Source organism: Salarias fasciatus, chromosome 4, assembly GCF_902148845.1.
Source record: "Salarias fasciatus chromosome 4, fSalaFa1.1, whole genome shotgun sequence".
In the NCBI taxonomy this organism is placed as follows: Eukaryota; Metazoa; Chordata; class Actinopteri; order Blenniiformes; family Blenniidae; genus Salarias; species Salarias fasciatus.
The window spans coordinates 14,188,115-14,205,937 of record NC_043748.1 but is presented as its reverse complement, the minus strand read 5'-3'; the positions used below and the strand labels follow the sequence as shown (position 1 = coordinate 14,205,937).

At 47.3% G+C, this 17,823-nt stretch overlaps 1 protein-coding gene across 1 annotated transcript in view; it reads left to right on the top strand.

The window, feature by feature from the left end:
* Positions 1–202: 202 nt before the first annotated feature.
* The window catches only part of LOC115386802 (beta-1,4 N-acetylgalactosaminyltransferase 2-like), a 43,852-nt gene continuing 26,231 nt past the window's right edge, over positions 203–17,823 (top strand). The window contains exons 1-3 of the mRNA XM_030089266.1: positions 203–218; positions 278–615; positions 669–866. Of these exons, the coding sequence (XP_029945126.1) occupies positions 203–218; positions 278–615; positions 669–866 (552 nt within the window). The remainder of the gene's footprint in view (positions 219–277; positions 616–668; positions 867–17,823) is intronic.

Sequence of the window (17,823 nt, the reverse complement as noted above, 5' to 3'; positions counted from 1 at the left end):
CCGCCCCAGGTTCCCGCCGTAGGGCGCCCCGGTCCCGGCTTCATTCATTACGCTCTCAGTGACGTTTCTCCGCCGGCTTCCGCCTGTATTGACACGGCGATGCCTCAGAGCAGCGGAGCTCTGCCGGCCCGGGCTCCCGCTATTGAGCGTCCCGGTCCTGGCATCATCACCGAGGTTCAGCGTCCCGAGAAGCCTCGGGATCATGCCGCCTCCACCAGGTTTGTCCCCAACAAAGCGCTGGTCCGCGGCCCCTAAGCGGCCGCCCGCGCTCTTACAGGGGACGCCCCCTCTTCGTCGCACTGCGGCCGTGAAAGCGGGTCGCAGCAGCGAGCTAAGGCCGCTGGCTCACCCGTCGTGCGCTACGTGCAGCGTCCCGGCCCTGGCATCATCACTGAGGTCAGCAGCCCGAGAAACTTTGGGATCATGCCGCCTCCACCGGGTTTGTCCCCAACAAAGCGCTGGTCCGCGGCCCTGGAGCGGCCGCCCACGCTCCTTCATGGGACGCCCCCTCATTGCCATGCTGCAGCCGTGGACGCGGGTCACAGCAACGAGCTGAGGCTGCTGGCTCATCCGCCGTGTGCTATGCGCATGAGGAATGCCGTCGAGGTCCCGCCGGTACCTCGCGAATGCTCCAAACTTCTTTTTCCGCTGATTTCCGCCTGTGTCAGCACGGTGAAGCGTCAGAGCGGTGGAGCTATCCAGCCCGGGTCCCCGCCGATGAGCGCCCCGGCCCTGGCATCATTCATAAACGCTCCAAGCTGCGTTATCCGCCGGCTTCCGCCTGTGTTAGCACAGCGAAGCGTCAGAGCGGCGGAGCTGTGCCAGCCTGGGTTCCCGCTGATGAGCGCCCCGGCATCGTCACCAAGGTCAGCGGCCCGAGAACTTCGGGATCACGCTGCCTCCACCGGGTTTGTCCCCAGCAAAGCACTGGTCCGCGGCCCCGAAGCGGCCGCCCGCGCTCTTAAATGGGACGCCCCCTTCAGCCCTTTCGCCGGGGGTCCCCCGTCTCCCGAGGCCGGGAGGACGGGTGGACTGTCCCCTCAGGCCGTGGTACAGCCACTCACACTCCACTTCGGACGTGGCGTGCTATGTTGGGGACCGCTTTCTCCCTGGTTGTTCAGGACGCTGAGAAGCGGCTATGCCCTGCAGTTCACCTGTCGCCCGCTTCTCTTCAATGGGGTTCTTTGTACGCGGCTCGCATGCCCTGTGGGGCGGCCGCTCTCGAAACAGGAGTGTCCTCGCTCCTCCGCCGGGGCGCGGTTACGGAGCTGGACGCGGAGGAGGTACATTCGGGCTGTTATTCTCCCTTCTTCTTGGTTCCAAGAAGAGCGGAGTCATGAGACCCGCTTTGGACCAGCGGGTCCTAAACACTCACATAGCCACCAGGAGGTTCCGCATGCTGACGATCAGACACCTCCTGGAGAGCTCCTGGGGTTCTTGGTGAACCGGGACAAGAGCGCACTCACCCCAGCTCAGCACATGGCTTATCTGGGTTTGGAGCTGGACACGCTCTCTATGACGGCCCGCCTCTCTGCGGACAGGCGAGCCTCCCTCCTCTCAGCCCTGAGGTCTGCAGTGACCATGCCTCTGGTCAGGGTCTGTTTGGTCAGGACCGTCCTGGATTTAATGGCCGTGGCCCACCTGGTGGTACAGTTGGGCCTTCTGCACATGCGCAGGCTGCTATGGTGGTTTGCACGCCTCCGCTGCTTGGGGAAGCGGGACGGATGCAGAAAGGTCTCGATCCCGCCCCCGGGCACGCCAGGATCTCCTTCTCTGGATGGATCCTGCTCTCCTATGCTCGGAGTCCCCCTGGGCTGCGCATCGCATCACGTCGAGGTGTTCACGGATGCGTCTCTTGCAGGGTGGGGAGTCACCCTGGACCACCACGCGGTGGGCGGTGCCTGGGATTCCAAGGAGTTCCTCCAGGCCCTGTTGGACGGTGGCTGCGCTGCATCCACACTGCGGTGTTTGCATCGGCCATCATAGCGGGTTACGGCCGCTTCTCTGCACGCAGTCACCCGCTGTTGAAGCGGTTTCTGTGTGGGGCGTGTTGGCTACGGCCACCCCCCAGGCATGGGGTCTCCCCGTGGGACCTCCACGTTGTGTTGGAGGGTCTTGGGGGGCTCCCCTCTTCGAGCCTTTGGAGAAGGCGCAGGTCCGCTTTCTCTCCTTCAAGGCCGCCATCTTGTTCGCGCTAGTATCCGCCAAGAGAGTTGGGGATCTCTGCGCCTTGTTGGTCCGCCCATCCTGTAGGCTGTTCAGCCAGGATGGGGGACTTGTGCATCTTTGGCCTAACCCGGCCCTTAATCCCAAGGTGATCACTTCGGACTTCCGGTTGCGAGTGATCCGGATCCAAACGCTTGCTCCCGGCCTGGCTCATCTGAGGACGACCCACGGCTGCGGTTGCTGTGCCCGGTTAGGGCCCTGCGTTATGTCCAGCGCACAGCTGGTTTTCACACCACGGACCAGCTGTTTGTGGGGTTTGGAGCCTGGGGGTGTGGGGCCCCCCGACCTCTCAGTGTCTCATCCACTGGGTGGGGGGCGCTATTGCAGCTGCCTGCAGGGCACAGAATCTCTCGCCACTGGCAGTGATTCATGCTCATTCCACACAGCGTGTGGCTGCCTGTGCGGCCCTGTGCAGGGGTGTCACGATGACATCTGCCAGGCTGCCTTCTGGGCCTCCGCGTTCATATCTGTTGGATATGTGAACTGACTCTGTGGCCATGTCGGTTTCAGCGAGAACACGAGTTCTGTCGCTTAACCGTTTTGGTCCTTCTGGCCTGTTTGCCGCGTCCCGAGTGGGGTCGCGGACCAGGGCTTTCCCGCCCGCCGCTTGGTTTTTGCCGCGGCCTGCTGATGTTGTGACTGTGACGGTGCTTAGCGGGAACGGGAGTTCTGCCGCTTGCCGTGTTGGTCTTCTTGCTCGGCTGCCACATCCCGGGTGGGGTCACGGGCCAGAGTTTTCTCCCCGCCTGCCGCTTGGCTCTGCCACGGTGTGCGGATGTTGTTACAGTGATGGTGTTTGTGGGAACAGGAGTTCTGCCGCTGGCTGTATTGGATTCTCTAGCCCGGCTGCTGCTTCCCTGTGTGGGTCGCGGACCAGGGTTCCCCGCCTGCCGCTGTGGCTTGCCCTGGCCGGCGTGTGTGTGTCGCTGTGGCGATGTTTGTTCACGTCGCGGGCGGTGCTGCGGCGCATGGATGCCCGCCTCGTTCTTCGGGGGTTCTGCGACCGTTCTGGACGTACGGTTTGTTTACTTCCATCTTACGCACCAATCCCGTCAGCATGCCAGCTGGGAGTACATTCATCGACCTACGGCCTTCGCCTGGGTGTGTGCCACTAGCGAAGCCCGTAGGCGGGCTAAGCACTTACGAAGTAGAATTAGTAGTTACTGGATGTAACTCCAGTTCTATGAGTAAGTGCGTGCCTGCCTAGCTGCTGGCCCAGCTGTCTGCTTCCCTTACTTGGCTGATTCAGAAGAAGGGAGAATGGCTGCCTCCTGCTCGGGGTATACCCTCGGGGGGCGTGGAGCCGCGCCATCGGGCGGCGGGGGATTGGTGCGTCGAGCTTTTGTTGTCTCAGTTGATTGGCTGTGCCAAGGGGAGTGCCACTAGCGAAGCCCGTAGGCGGGCACGCACTTACTGGTAGAACTGGAGTTACATCCAGTAACTACTAATTACTTTTGCACCCCCGCTGTGTGTTCTATGAGCCAATACACCTGGAAATTTCTCCACTGTGATATTAATACAGTCTCCTATTCTATTGTATTCTATATTTATTGCTAAATGTGCAAAATACCAGGCACAAACTTTCCACTGCGTTTCCACCTCCCCTACTCTACTCGGCTCGACTACATGTGTACAGACGCACACACAAGCGACAGATCAACAGATAAAAATTGAAACTTGAACTTTAACGAACAGACAGAGACACCGGATCAAACTCCACAGAGCAACACCATCGTCAGTAGTCTTCTTCTGAGCCAAACGGAGTAGCGCTTTTTTTTTTTTGCTCTGGCAGAGTTAGCGCAGCCTCTCTGTCGGACCTTAGCTCACTTCAGTGCTCAGACGCTCGTTAACGCGCCCTGCGCCGCTTCCCTCCTCCCTCTGCTCTTCACTGCCGTGTCAGAGCAGCTAGAGAGAGAGAGCGACAGAGAGAGAGGAAAAACAATGGTGGACGGATAAAGATGCGCTGTGTGGACTTATTTCACAGCTTCAGACAAAGACACTGCATCATGTGTGCATGAAGGTAATTCGCTGCTGCGGTAACACCACCAATCTGCACAAACTTTGAAAAGCAGTGTAAACGGATCAGACCCCGACACAGACAGAGGTCTCTGCCTGAGGTTTTCAACAGAAGCCTCCAGAATATCCAGGGAGCTGTTTTAGAGAAGCCAAGTTAAGATTTTGGTATTTCCAGCATAATTTGACGTTGCTTTTCAATTGGTGGTCAAAGATGTCATTTTAGCAGTGATTAAACTATTTTCATATATTTAGTCAATTGAAATAAATCCTGATTGTGTTAATGGAACTAAAAAAATATAACATATTTCAAAGGTAGTGGTGAATGACAGCCAGCTATAGTTTACAGTATATTTACACTAATGACTGGAGTTGTTTAATGTGGTTCAGCATATGACTCTGAAGATGCTGTGTCTTGACACAGCTTGTGTGTTTTTAAAGTTTTGTTTATTGTGTTATTGCTGTGCATTTTCAGGTATTTTTTTTTTAAATGTATTTATTTACTGTAGTATAACTGCTCACGATATACAGGGGCGAAAAGCAACCTCAGGGTATAAGCTCATTTTGCACCTTATTTGCACTAATGACTTTTTTTCATAAATACCTGTGGGTAATGGTACTTTTTGTTGTACTGCTTATACTGTTACATTTTTTTTAATTATATTTTCAGTATTGACATTTTCTGTGTGTGAAAAAGGCAAAAGGAATTATTTTTATTGAAATGTTGACATTGTTGTAGTAATCTTGTGTTTTTTGATAAAAACTGTTCTTTTATTTGGTTAAAATCTTGGTCCCGTGTTTTATTTTCCAGGTGATTACAAATAGCGCTCCTCTTTCTCTCTCAGCTCACTCAGGCTCAATGTGCAGCTTTCCTTCTCCTTCTGCTGATCAGACAGACAGACTGGTTCATTAATGGCAAATTTAAGATGAGGAGCAGGAACTGTTAGGAGCTACTTCAGAGCGTCAGACAGCAAAACTGCTACCTGTGATGTATGTAAAATAAAAATAAAAACTTAAAAAAAAAATTTTAAAACCTAGTAAAAGAAGTATCGGTATCGGTATTGGTATGGGCGATACTGGCCCAGTATTTACTTGGTATCGGATCAATACCAAAATTCGGTATCACACACCTCTACTGCTTGGTGCGCGACTGCTCTGGTTCTAGCGTCCCTAGTGGCTGGACCCTTGATTTACATGCCGTGCCATACAGCCTTCAGAACACAGAAAAAATATTTGCATCTTGCCTTTACCCATGCGGCCGGGACAAACGACGTCCCTTACGGGACATGCCTCTTTTGGCTCAAATACGTGATGTCCCGGCTAATACGGGACGGTTGGCAACCCTAAATAAAAGGTGCAGGTGTCTACTTTAAAATATGCAATTATGCAGGCGCTTCTGGATATTTTACAACTCCAGCAAAAGACAACGGAAGAAAAAAATACAGTCGCCTACTAGTAAAAATATGAATTGTTCTATTTGTTCCCCTCCTGCCCCTCATCAAGTGTTAACCTCTACTGACACCCTGTGGCATGAAGTGACACGACACTTGATCATCACATGAAGATTTTAAAACCATCAAAATTCATAAATAAACCACATCAAAACGTGAGGCAAAAGTAGTGGCCGTCATTTACAAAAATATATATTATTTATTTTAATTCAAGGTTTTGTACTATTTTGATATTACATTTCCAAATTAATTTTATTTAAAAATTTGTATATGATCTTCCTCCACATACCACCAGTAGGAGCTCGTGTACCCACAGTTTGACAATCAATGTACTAGTATGAATAAAAGGCTTGTTTGCTTTGGGTGTCTTCTGTTGTACACAGAATCCATTTCATCAAACTTTCACCACTGGAAACGAGTTGAATGATTTTTCATTTAATATCACAGTTTGGGCTTCTTATAATTAACTCAGTGTACTTTATCACAATATTCTAATTTTCTGAGACAGTCCTGTATACGAGGGGGTACCCAAAAATTCCCGGAATTTGATTGTAGCTTTTTATTTCTGACATTTCTAAATAAAACATCACTGTCGCCGTCAAAATAATCTCCATCCGCATTAATGCAGCGCTCCAGCCGTGTCTCCCACTTCACGAATGCGTCGTCAGACCCGCGCATAATTGTGCCATTTTTTGCCGGCTGCGATTTTTCTGTCACCTCCTCCACATCTGCAAACCGCCGTCCCTTCAGCTCCTTCTTCAACTTGGGGAACAAGAAAAAGTCACTCGAGGCTACATCTGGCGAATAAGGTGGATGGGAGAGGAGATTCATCTCATTCTTCGCCAGAAACTGCGTGACGCGCAGCGCCGTGTCCGCTGGCGCACTGTGGCGGTGGATCAACCGGGCTCCACTCTGCCACTACGCGGGCCGCTTCCTCCTCACATCCTCACGGAGCCGTCTGAGGACTTCCATGTAGTAGTCCTGATTTACAGTCTGACCTGGAGGGACAGACTCGCTGTGGACGATACCCTGGACAGCCGAAAAGCAGATCAGCATTGTTTTCACGGCTGAGCGGACCTGACGCGCGGACATCTGGCCCTTCTTAAACCACCCGAACCACTCATGGACCTGATTCTTCCCCAGAGCATCATCCTTGTAGGCTTGCTGCAACAAGGTGAGTGTTTCTGCTGCTGTTTTTTTTCCCAGCAAAAAGCAGAATTTAATGTTTACGCGCTGCTCTGGCTTCCCAGTCAATGTCGCCATTTTGGAAAAAATCGCAGATCTCCTCTGCACTCTGTTGCTATAAATAGCGCCTGACAGGCGTCAGTGTAACTCTCGGAGCTCAAATTTCTCACAGATGTGCATGAGGCTTACCTGCAGCACATCTGACGGCCAGAAGTCGGAACTCATTATTATTATTGTTTTCTGACCAAATTCCGGGAATTTTTGGGTACCCCCTCGTATTCCCCTTTACATACTGTCAACAGTTTTGTACCATTTTCTGTCAAGATCTGCATCCTCCTCCTATTTGCTGTTAATGAGCTTTGTGAGATCAAATGAAGCAGACCACATCAATTGTTGGAGGCGTCCAACTACTCAATGTGAATTACATCCCTGTAGAATTAATTTTGGCCTAAAAACACAGTGTGAACTGCCCTGCCAAAACATGCATCCTCATTTCTTCTGTAAATGACTGCGCTCAGGGCATGTTTTTCAACATTTGGAATTACATTGTGAATTTCCAACATTCTCTTCTGACTTTATTTCTGGACAAGCCTGAATCACATGCTTTGTGATATTGCTTTGGCTGAATCAAATGTGATTTATGCAGATGTGATGCATCACTTGCCTCCTAGAAGGTACAATCCCATTACTCCTTACATTCCAGATAGGACCCATCAAATAACTGTCGGTGAGGAATAAAGAACCAAGTCTTCAGCTGTTTCCAATGGTAGATTGAGTAAACGTGGTAATAGACAACAGCAAAAGTTCTCCATCCAATGGAGCGTCATTAAAATGCAAATTAAAACGCTAAGAAATTCAACCTTTTTTATACTATGTATTTTGAATGTTTTGCAAGTTACTAATAAAGCCGTCAGAAGAGAGGAGCGTCATTATCAAGGGCGCACTTCCGACCTGTATGCAACTTTACTGGATTCTGCGCAGCCTGAGCGTCTGACGTCACTCCGGTGAGTGTTTTCCGTGTTGGTGAAGCTTGCTGAAGCCTACGAGCGACTGAAGTGCTTGCTGTCTCTCTCTTGCTATTACTGTTAATTCACGAAGCAATCAAAAATCGGGGTTATTTACGCCCCCGGGGTTACTTTCGCCCCCGATTGACCAGCGATCTCTCGTGAATTACATTTCTTCTCCGCCGTTAGCGCCACCGGCGTGCTAACTAGCTTAGCGTGCTAACTAGCTTGGTCCGCCGGGACCGCTATGGCGTCCTCCCCTCTGTCTTCTTTTCTTTCCTGCTCAGTGTGCCGTATGTTGAGTCAGAACCCTGCCTCCCTTGACGATAGGGGTATTTGCGTAAAGTGCAGTGTATTGACAGCGCTGGAGGCCAGGGTAACCGAGTTAGAGGAGCGGCTGCGCAGATGTGAGGGGCAGGGCAGCGCTAGCTACAGCGAGGTAGCGGCAGGACTCGCAGCCCGTTCCCGCAGTGAGAGGAGTGTTAGCAAGCTTAGCCCCGCAGCATGTCCCGAGCAGCCGGGACAAGACCAGGACCGGTTTGTGACAGTCCGGAGGAAGGCTAGTGCTAAGCACCGCCACGTAGCACTCCAAGAACCGCTTCACGTCTGCAATAGGTTCTCTCCCCTCAGCAACGACACACCGGCTGAACTGGACGCGCTGGTGATTGGCAGCTCTATAGTTAGAGACGTGAAGCTGCCAGCGGTGAAGGTTAGGTGTTACCCGGGGGCCAGAGTGGGGGACATCGAGGGGAACCTTAGGCTTTTAAAACAGGAAGGTAGGAGATTCCGTCGAGTCGTGATTCACGCAGGCGGTAATGATGCCCGGCGGAGACAATCAGAGGTGCTCAAACTACAAGTAGCCTCGGTGTGTGAATTGGCTAAGTCGATGTCTGATGCCGTAATATTCTCTGGTCCCCTGCCCAATTTGGTCAATGATGAAATATATAGCCGACTTTCATCATTCAATCGCTGGTTGTCTAGATGGAGTGAGGAAAACGGAGTTATTTTTCTAAACAACTGGTGCACCTTCTGGGGAAAGCCTGGGCTCATCCGCAGGGACGGCATCCACCCAACTTTGGATGGTGCAGCCCTTTTAGCTCACAATATGGCTGATCGGCTCAGCACACTAAATTGACAATCCAGCTATGAGCCCCGGGCGCAGAGCAGTCGTGTAGAACGCTCCTCTGTTGATCTTGTTGATCCCGTCACTAATCCTGCTCCCGGATTTTTACAAGTCAAGCATGGAGGTTTACCTAGGCTAACAGAGACTGAGTCTGTCCAAAGTGCTCAAAGCATTAAAAAAAAGTCAATGGGTAAAAAGCTTAACACCTGTACAAGACAGAATAACTCTTCCAGTAGGAAATACATAAAATGTGGTCTACTAAACATTAGAGCAATCTCCACTAAATCTCTGTTAGTTAATGACCTTATCGGTGACAATAACATTGATCTCCTTGCTCTAACAGAAACTTGGCTCCAGCAAGATGACTATGTGAGGCTCAATGAATGTACCCCTCCAACCTATGTTAATTTCCAAACAGCTAGATCAACAGGTCGAGGTGGAGGTGTGGCAGTGATTTCCCACTCCAGTCTTCTTCTTAAACCCAAAACTAATGTTAAATTCAACTCTTTTGAAAGCTTAATACTAACGCTTACTTGTCCAAATTGGAAGAATCAAAAAGCTGTGCTATTAATTATTGTGTATCGACCTCCTGGTCCTTACTCTGACTTTTTAACTGAGTTCTCAGAGTTTTTAAGCAATATAGTATTGACTCATAACAAGATCCTTATAATAGGTGACTTTAACATCCATGTGGATGATTCTGGTGACAGTTTGAGTTTATTGCAGTATTAGATAGTATCGGTTTCACTCAAAATGTTGATGAATCCACTCATAGTCACAAGCACACCCTGGATCTGGTCTTAACATATGGGATAGAAGTCAGTGACCTAAATGTTCTCCCTCAGAACCCTATACTCTCAGACCATTTTTTAATTACTTTTCAGGTTTTGATTGAAGACTACTGTGCTCAAAAAGATAAAATTCAGCTGATACGGACATTATCTGAAAAATCTGTGGCTCGGTACAAAGAATTGATCCAGCCTGCATTTGCTGCATTATCTTGTGAACTCACAGAAATGAGCTTATTGACCAGTGGTGATAATAGTGATCAGTTTGTTGACAGTGCTATGCACTCATTAAAATCTGCCCTTGACGTAGTGGCCCCGTTGCAGCTGAAAACCAATTGACCCAGGCGCGTTGCTCCATGGTTTAATTCTGAAACCCGTGTTCTCAAACAAAAAACTCGGCAATTAGAAAGACTGTGGCGTAAATCTAAATCAGAACAATCTCTGAAGGCCTGGAAATGTAGCTTGCTAAGCTATAAACAAATTCTTTTTAAAGCCAAGACATTATATTACTCTCGTTTAATAGAAATAAACAAAAATAACCCTCGGTTTCTATTCAACACTGTAGCCAGACTGACAAACAGTCATACTGTAGTGGAACCAGTAATCCTAGAATCTTTAAACTGCCATGACTTTCTTAAATTCTTTAATGATAAAATCATAACCATTAGAGGTAAAATCAGTGAAGCGCTTTCCTCAGATCAAGCTCAGGGAATCCAGCCACTGCCTCCACCTGAAATACCTGAAATACTAGATAATTTCTCATCAGTAAATGGGGCTGAGATTACTTCGATTGTAATGTCTTCTAAAACCTCGACCTGTCTACTAGATCCAATTCCAACTAAGCTTTTCAAAGATATTCTTCCAGTTATCTTAAATACGATCATAACTATAATAAATACCTCTCTAGAAAATGGCTATGTGCCACAGTCATTTAAATTCGCAGTAATCAAACCACAGCTGAAAAAACCTAATCTCGATCCTGATATTCTAGCCAACTACAGACCGATATCAAATCTGCCTTTTATTTCAAAAGTCCTGGAAAAAGTCGTGGTTAAACAGCTTTACCGCCACCTACAGGACAATAGTTTATTTGAGAAATTTCAGTCAGGATATAGAGCTTATCACAGCACTGAGACTGCGTTAGTTAAAGTCACTAATGACTTGCTATTGGCGGCTGACGCAGGTCTAGTCTCAATCCTGGTTCTCCTAGACCTCAGTGCAGCTTTTGATACAATTGACCACAATATTCTCCTGCAGAGGTTAGAATGTGAGGTCGGCATCAGAGGAAAAGCCCTCTGTTGGTTCAAATCCTATTTATCTAATAGGTACCAATTTGTTCACGTTAACCAACAGTCCTCACCGTGCTCCCAGGTCAGTTATGGGGTTCCTCAAGGGTCCGTGCTCGGGTTTACAGTCAGGTCGGCACCACTCCAAGTCGGCCCCGGCCAACTCGGCACCGCCCCGGGATACAGTCAACTCGGCATCAAGCCAACTCGGCATCAAGCCAAGTCGGCATCAAGCCAAGTCGGCCTCACGGGCGGGGGGGGCTCTCGAGTGACCGAGTTGGTCGGTGCGGACTTGACTGTAAGCTGCTTACCAACTAGGCCAAAAGCGTCTTTCTTTTTTTTTCAATCACGATGGTGGATAATGTACCTGGGAGCTTCATGTTTGACGTCCGAGTAGCTTAGCTACAAGCGCGCAGCGCTTAGCGGATGTCTGGTCATGTGACCGGTCCCAAGGCATTCTGGGAATCGTAGTGCAGCGATGCCGGCTGCGCCGCGACGATTTGCAGTTTTTTTCGTGCCGGCAGCGCCGCTTCTCCTCACGTAGCAGGCAGGGGACTGGAGGACAAACTGTGTGGTTATGGTGACTGACAGGTTAGAGGTGGAGAATGGACCTGGAGCTTCATGGTTGACGCCCTGTTTGAACCGAGTAGCTTAGCTACGAGCGCACAGCGCGAGCGGCTGTCTGGTCATGTGACCAGATCATGTGACCGGCATGTGATCCGCGAACGCCGCCTGATCAAACTAGTCGCCTGCATTATAATTTTATTGTAATGTTCTCCACCCCTGAAGTTTGGTCAGCCAGTACAATTAATTTATTTTTACCCAATCAGTGGAAACCTAGAAAGACCGAAGCTGCATGACGAACTCGATCATACTTGTTGTATTTCATCCCAACCACAACATAATACCTGTATTGCATTATGCTTATGCTGATTTGTTCATTTCTGATCAACATTGTTAGTTTATCAGTCATTATTCTTTTCTTTAACAAACATTGTCATTTGCAAAAGCATGTATTTTGTTGTAAATGTTGTTTGCCCGCCATCTAGTGTGCGTCAACAGTAATAGCAACTGGGACTGTAATATCAAACGATTACCAGTCGTACATGTTAAGCTGTTCATATGGTTTCTTGGCGTTCATAAGCTCATAAACGTAGCCCTCCGGTAAAATATTATATACATTTCATTTCACTGAAATGACGGTCGTCATGTTTACATTTAAATCACGTGTCAAACTCCAGTCCTCAGGAGCGGTGATCCTACATGTTTTAGATCTAATTGTAAATCTAACTGTACTGGCTGACCAAACTTCAGGGGTGGAGAACATTACAATAAAATTATAATGCAGGCGACTGGTTTGATCATGCAGCGTTCGCGGATCACATGCCGGTCACATGATCTGGTCACATGACCAGACAGCCGCTCGCGCTGTGCGCTCGTAGCTAAGCTACTCGGTTCAAACAGGACGTCAACCATGAAGCTCCAGGTCCATCCTCCACCTCTAACCTGTCAGTCACCATAACCACACAGTTTGTCCTCCAGTCCCCTGCCTGCTACGTGAGGAGAAGCGGCGCTGCCGGCACGAAAAAAACTGCAAATCGTCGCGGCGCAGCCGGCATCGCTGCACTACGATTCCCAGAATGCCTTGGGACCGGTCACATGACCAGACAGCCGCGCTTGTAGCTAAGCTACTCGGACGTCAAACATGAAGCTCCCAGGTACATTATCCACCATCGTGATTAAAAAAAAAAAGAAAGACGCTTTTGGCCGAGTTGGTAAGCAGCTTACAGTCAAGTCCGCACCGACCAACTCGGTCACTCGAGAGCCCCCCCGCCCGTGAGGCCGAGTTGGCGAGATGCCGACTTGGCTTGATGCCGACTTGGCTTGATGCCGAGTTGACTGTATCCCGGGGCGGTGCCGAGTTGGCCGGGGCCGACTTGGAGTGGTGCCGACCTGACTGTATCCCCCGTGCTCGGGCCAATTTTATTTCTGTTATATATGTTTCCTTTAGGGAACATAATTAGAAGTCACGATATCAATTTTCATTGCTATGCAGATGACACACAACTGTATTTATCTATGAAACCTTATCAAACTAATCAAATAGACAGACTCAGTGACTGTATCAGAGAAATTAAAACCTGGATGACTACAAACTATCTCCGTCTGAATCCTGGCAAAACAGAGGTCATTATACTAGGCCCCTATAAACTGAGAGAGTGTCTATCCAAACAGATTATCACATTAGATAACGTCAGTATATCCTCCTCCTCTACTGTGAGGAACCTCGGGGTCTTATTTGATCAGGATATCTCATTTAAAGCACACATCAACCTGGCTTGTAAAACAGCATATTTCCACTTGCGCAACATAGCTAAAATAAGAAACATTCTACCTAGAAGCGATGCAGAAAAACTCATCCATGCATTTGTTTCTACTAGATTGGACTACTGCAACTCCCTTCTCGCAGCCTGCCCAAAAAGTGTATTAAAAAACTTTCAGTTGGTTCAAAATGCGGCCGCCAGATTATTAACTGGAACTAGAAGACGTGAACACATTACTCCCGTTCTAAAATCTCTTCACTGGCTTCCAGTCGAGTTTAGAGTTAGATTTAAAATCCTTCTCCTCACTTACAAAATCCTAAATGGGATGGCTCCAACCTATCTCCAAGATGCTTTAACGCCTTATCAACCAATCAGAGCACTTCACTCTCAAAATGCAGGGTTACTGGTGACTCCTAGAGTCTCTAAATGGACACTAGGTGGAAGAGCCTTTAGCTATCAGGCACCATTTTTATGGAACCAGCTTCCAAGTGGTGTCAAAGAGGCAGACACAGTCTCCACATTTAAGGTTAGGCTCAAGACGTTTCTCTTCGATGCAGCCTATGATCAGGTCAGCTAGGGATTCTAAACTAAACTAAACTAAACCAAACCAAACCAAACTAAAGTAAACCAAACCAAACTACAGTAAACCAAACTAAACTATAGTAAACCTAACTAAATTAACCAAACTAAACTAAACTAAACTAAACTAAATTAAGCTAAACTAAACTAAACTAAACCAAACCAAATTACACTAAACAAAATTAAACTAAACCAAACTAAATTAAACTAAACTAAACTATACTAACTAAATACTAGTTTAAACAGTTAAGTATCCACAAAGCTGCCCTAGGAGCTAGAATGCTGTGGGAAGTACGGTGCACTGAGCCCTATCCCCTAATGTCTGAATGTTATTCCCTTTAGTCCGTTCATTGCTTTTCACCTGTTGTCCCCCCCTTCGAGGGGGAGTCTTCTCCAGTTTCAGTTGCTGACTCCATTACTACGAGGGCCTACGAACAAGCTCTGGCCGGACTGGGAGGACACTCCTGTCGGTCCTGCCCGTGGACTGGCTTCGGTTCTACTGCTGGGATCTGTGGTTCTTGTGCTGGACTGTCCAACGGACTGTACTCAACATTGTCCTAGGCTTTACTTCTTATTGTCTCATTCTAGCTGTTGCCAAAGCTGTCCGTCCCTGGGAGAGGGATCCCTCCATACTGTGGTTCTCCCCAAGATTTCTTCTTCTCCCACTGGGTTTTTGGAGTTTTTTCTTGCCGGATGTGAGGGTCGAAGGCGGTGGTTGCTTCGTTCTGTCTCGTTACTGTAAATATTGACATATTACCATTATGCTTATTCACTGTTTTTACTTTTACCGACCAATGTAACATCTTGAAGCCCTCTGAGGCAACTGTTGTTGTGATACTGGGCTATACAAAAATAAATTGATTGATTGATTGATTGATCCCAGCATGCAGGCATAACTCAGCACAACAGCCGCCTGCATAAATTAGATTGACAATTTACAGTTAAATTGTCAGTATGTTTGACTCACCTTTTTCTTGAACGGGAGTTCCAATTTCCGAAGTATGTCCGAGTCTGATAACGCAAAGACTGCCTTAAACCTCCAGTTGGTTGTTGTGTTGCGTTAGCATTAGCTGCTGGTTCTGATGAAATGACTTGAGAGTTGACAGGTCTGAAAAGCTGTCTCAACTCATTTTCCACCATGCTGTGATTTACGTTTGGTGCACCTGTCACCTGACGCTCAAGCGACGAGGAGAGGGATCGCACCGTCTCTTGAGACGATAAAATATGTGTTAACACACCAGTAACTTGCTGCAGTGCACGAGACTCTTCTCCACCCGCCATGCTGACTATATGATTTGAACGGGACCTCCCGTTCAAGCTTCTCGGCCAGTCATAGCGCAATAAATGATGAACTTCCTTCTCCACTATACTCACTCACACACACATACATACTTCTCTTACATACATATATTCTCTTTTTACATATGCATATATGCCTATTTATTGAGGAGAATGTATGCTTGTGGGAGGATAAAGTATATGTGTGTGTAAGAGTGAAAATATATGTGTGTGCAAGGAGAATATATATGTGTGTAAGCATGAGAATATATGCATGTGCAAGGAGAATATGTGTGTGTAAACATGAGAATATATGTATGTGCAAGGAGAATGTATGTGTGTGAGAGGGCCAGAATGAATTATGTCTTGTACGGCCCCTCATAGGATTAAGCTGAGTGTAAACATCCACCATCAATATTGCACAACAACCAAAATATAACTTTTTTTTTCAAACCAGTAGTTCTGTAAAACAAATAACGGACTCTTATATATTTCACTAACTATAACGATAATAAAATGTGCAAAAGGGTCCTACACACCATGGTTGGACAAGGATTAATTATTTGCATCTGGCAAAAAGGCTCAAAAAACGCTCCGTTTTGGCTTCACTCTCTTTGTGGCACTTCTGCTCCTTTGCACTTTCCTCTTTCAAAAAGTGAATTAGGTTGTTGCTCTTCTTCCCCTTCTTATTCTTCTTCCCTGTATAAAAAGTAAAGTGAAATATGAGTGAAAAGTTATGACACAAAAGAGGGGTACAGCTGTTATATGTGAATAAAAGCACAAGTAATATGCTGTTGTAATATGCTGCCAGGCTGGTTATTTTATTATATGACGTTTTCACAATTGTCTAGTAGATATGCAACACTGTTGTGAAGGAATTATTCGTTCACAACCCAGACGTTTCATTCTTCATCAATCATATTATCCCAGCAGTGCTACCGTCCGTGATACCGCTAATGCTCCGGTAATGTTTACTTTACTAGCGGAGCGCAAATGGCATATTTTCGGGTGTCTTATATGCTCAAAGCAGAAAAGCAGGCTACGGTAATATCAATAAAACGTGTCATGGTCGTGCAGAAATTCAAACAAGTTAATCGTTAACGTTATATGAGCAGATGCACGTAACGCTACACAGCTGTCACGTAACTTTGCAGAGACCTTAAAATAGCGTTTTTTGTTTTGTTTTGTTTTTTTAACAAAAAATACTCACATTTGTAGATTTCTTTGGCTGCCGCTGATGTTTTCTTTGCTATTTTGCCGGAATTTCCCAGCGCAATGTGGGAAATTTCACATAGCCCTCGTTTTCTAGTGTGCCCCCGGAAAATCTCCGTTTCGAGGGCCAGATAGCCCTAGCACTCCGCCCTCCCCCTCGGTCTGAAGGGGTGTGAAGTAGAATCAATCGCCAACCTCCGCTCATGAAACATGAAGATAATGCGGAAGTGCAAAAAAGCTGTAGTTCCGGAGAAATTCCAGCAGGGGGCGATGATGTTGGTTTCAAAAAGAGCCGGGGTCTCATTGGAACCCATTCAAAATGCCGATTTTCAGAGTGCAAATAAACATATAAAGCGCCCGGTTTCAGAACATGTTTTGGTCTCTGACACTAGTTTCTATAACTGTGCTGGCTTCACCAGACTCAGATTTTCACATAAATCATCTGTTGATTTTATATTACGAGTTAAAGTTCAGCATAAATCGCTCTGTCACAGCGCCTCCTCTGTCCACGTGATGCGGTCACGTGACGGACGGGACCAATCACATTTACATCCGGTTTCAAATATTCAATGTGGAGACGTCCTGCTGGACTCGCTGAAGACTTCAGAATGGCGGTTGGGAACGCAATGGGTGACGTCACGAAAGGTCTATCCATTTATTTACAATCTATGAGTAGAATCGGGACACCCCTGCCACTTCACATGAACGCGCAAAACGAAGCATTAGGGCCAAGGGCAAGGGCTAAGGGGAGAATTGGAATTCACCCAATGTCTTTCTTATTTTAACTGGTTGGCTATTATGTGCTTGACTATTCAGTGCATGATTTGGTGTGATGTCTCAACTCACTCACAAGAAAGAACACCAGCACCCTCTTCAGTTGCAGTTAGAGCACTGAGCTGACACTTTGTTCTTTCACCTCCCCTCCTTCCTTTGAAATGTCCCTTTGAGTCAGTCAGTCAGTCATTTGTGACACAGACAGGATAAGACTGGGACACTAGAAAAAGGTAAGAAAAACAGCATTTACATCCCAAAAAAATGATTATTTATCAGTAAACGTTCTCACCAAATTGGATGTCTTCAAAAGGAGTTTCAGTACTTTCAGGTGTTTTATGATCTTTTGTGATATTTTATGTATTCCCAATGATTTCCCATTTTAAAACGAACTTGATTCAGTGGAGTACCAGAACATGACCAAACATCTTCATTTTATTCTAACTACAGATGCCTGGATCAAACAAAAGATGGATTCTGGTTGCTGTCATGTGTGTGATCACACTGCTGATGCTTCTCGTGTATTACAAGACCATAAACAGCTTTTCACTCACTTCACAGCAAATGGTCATCCAACAAAAAT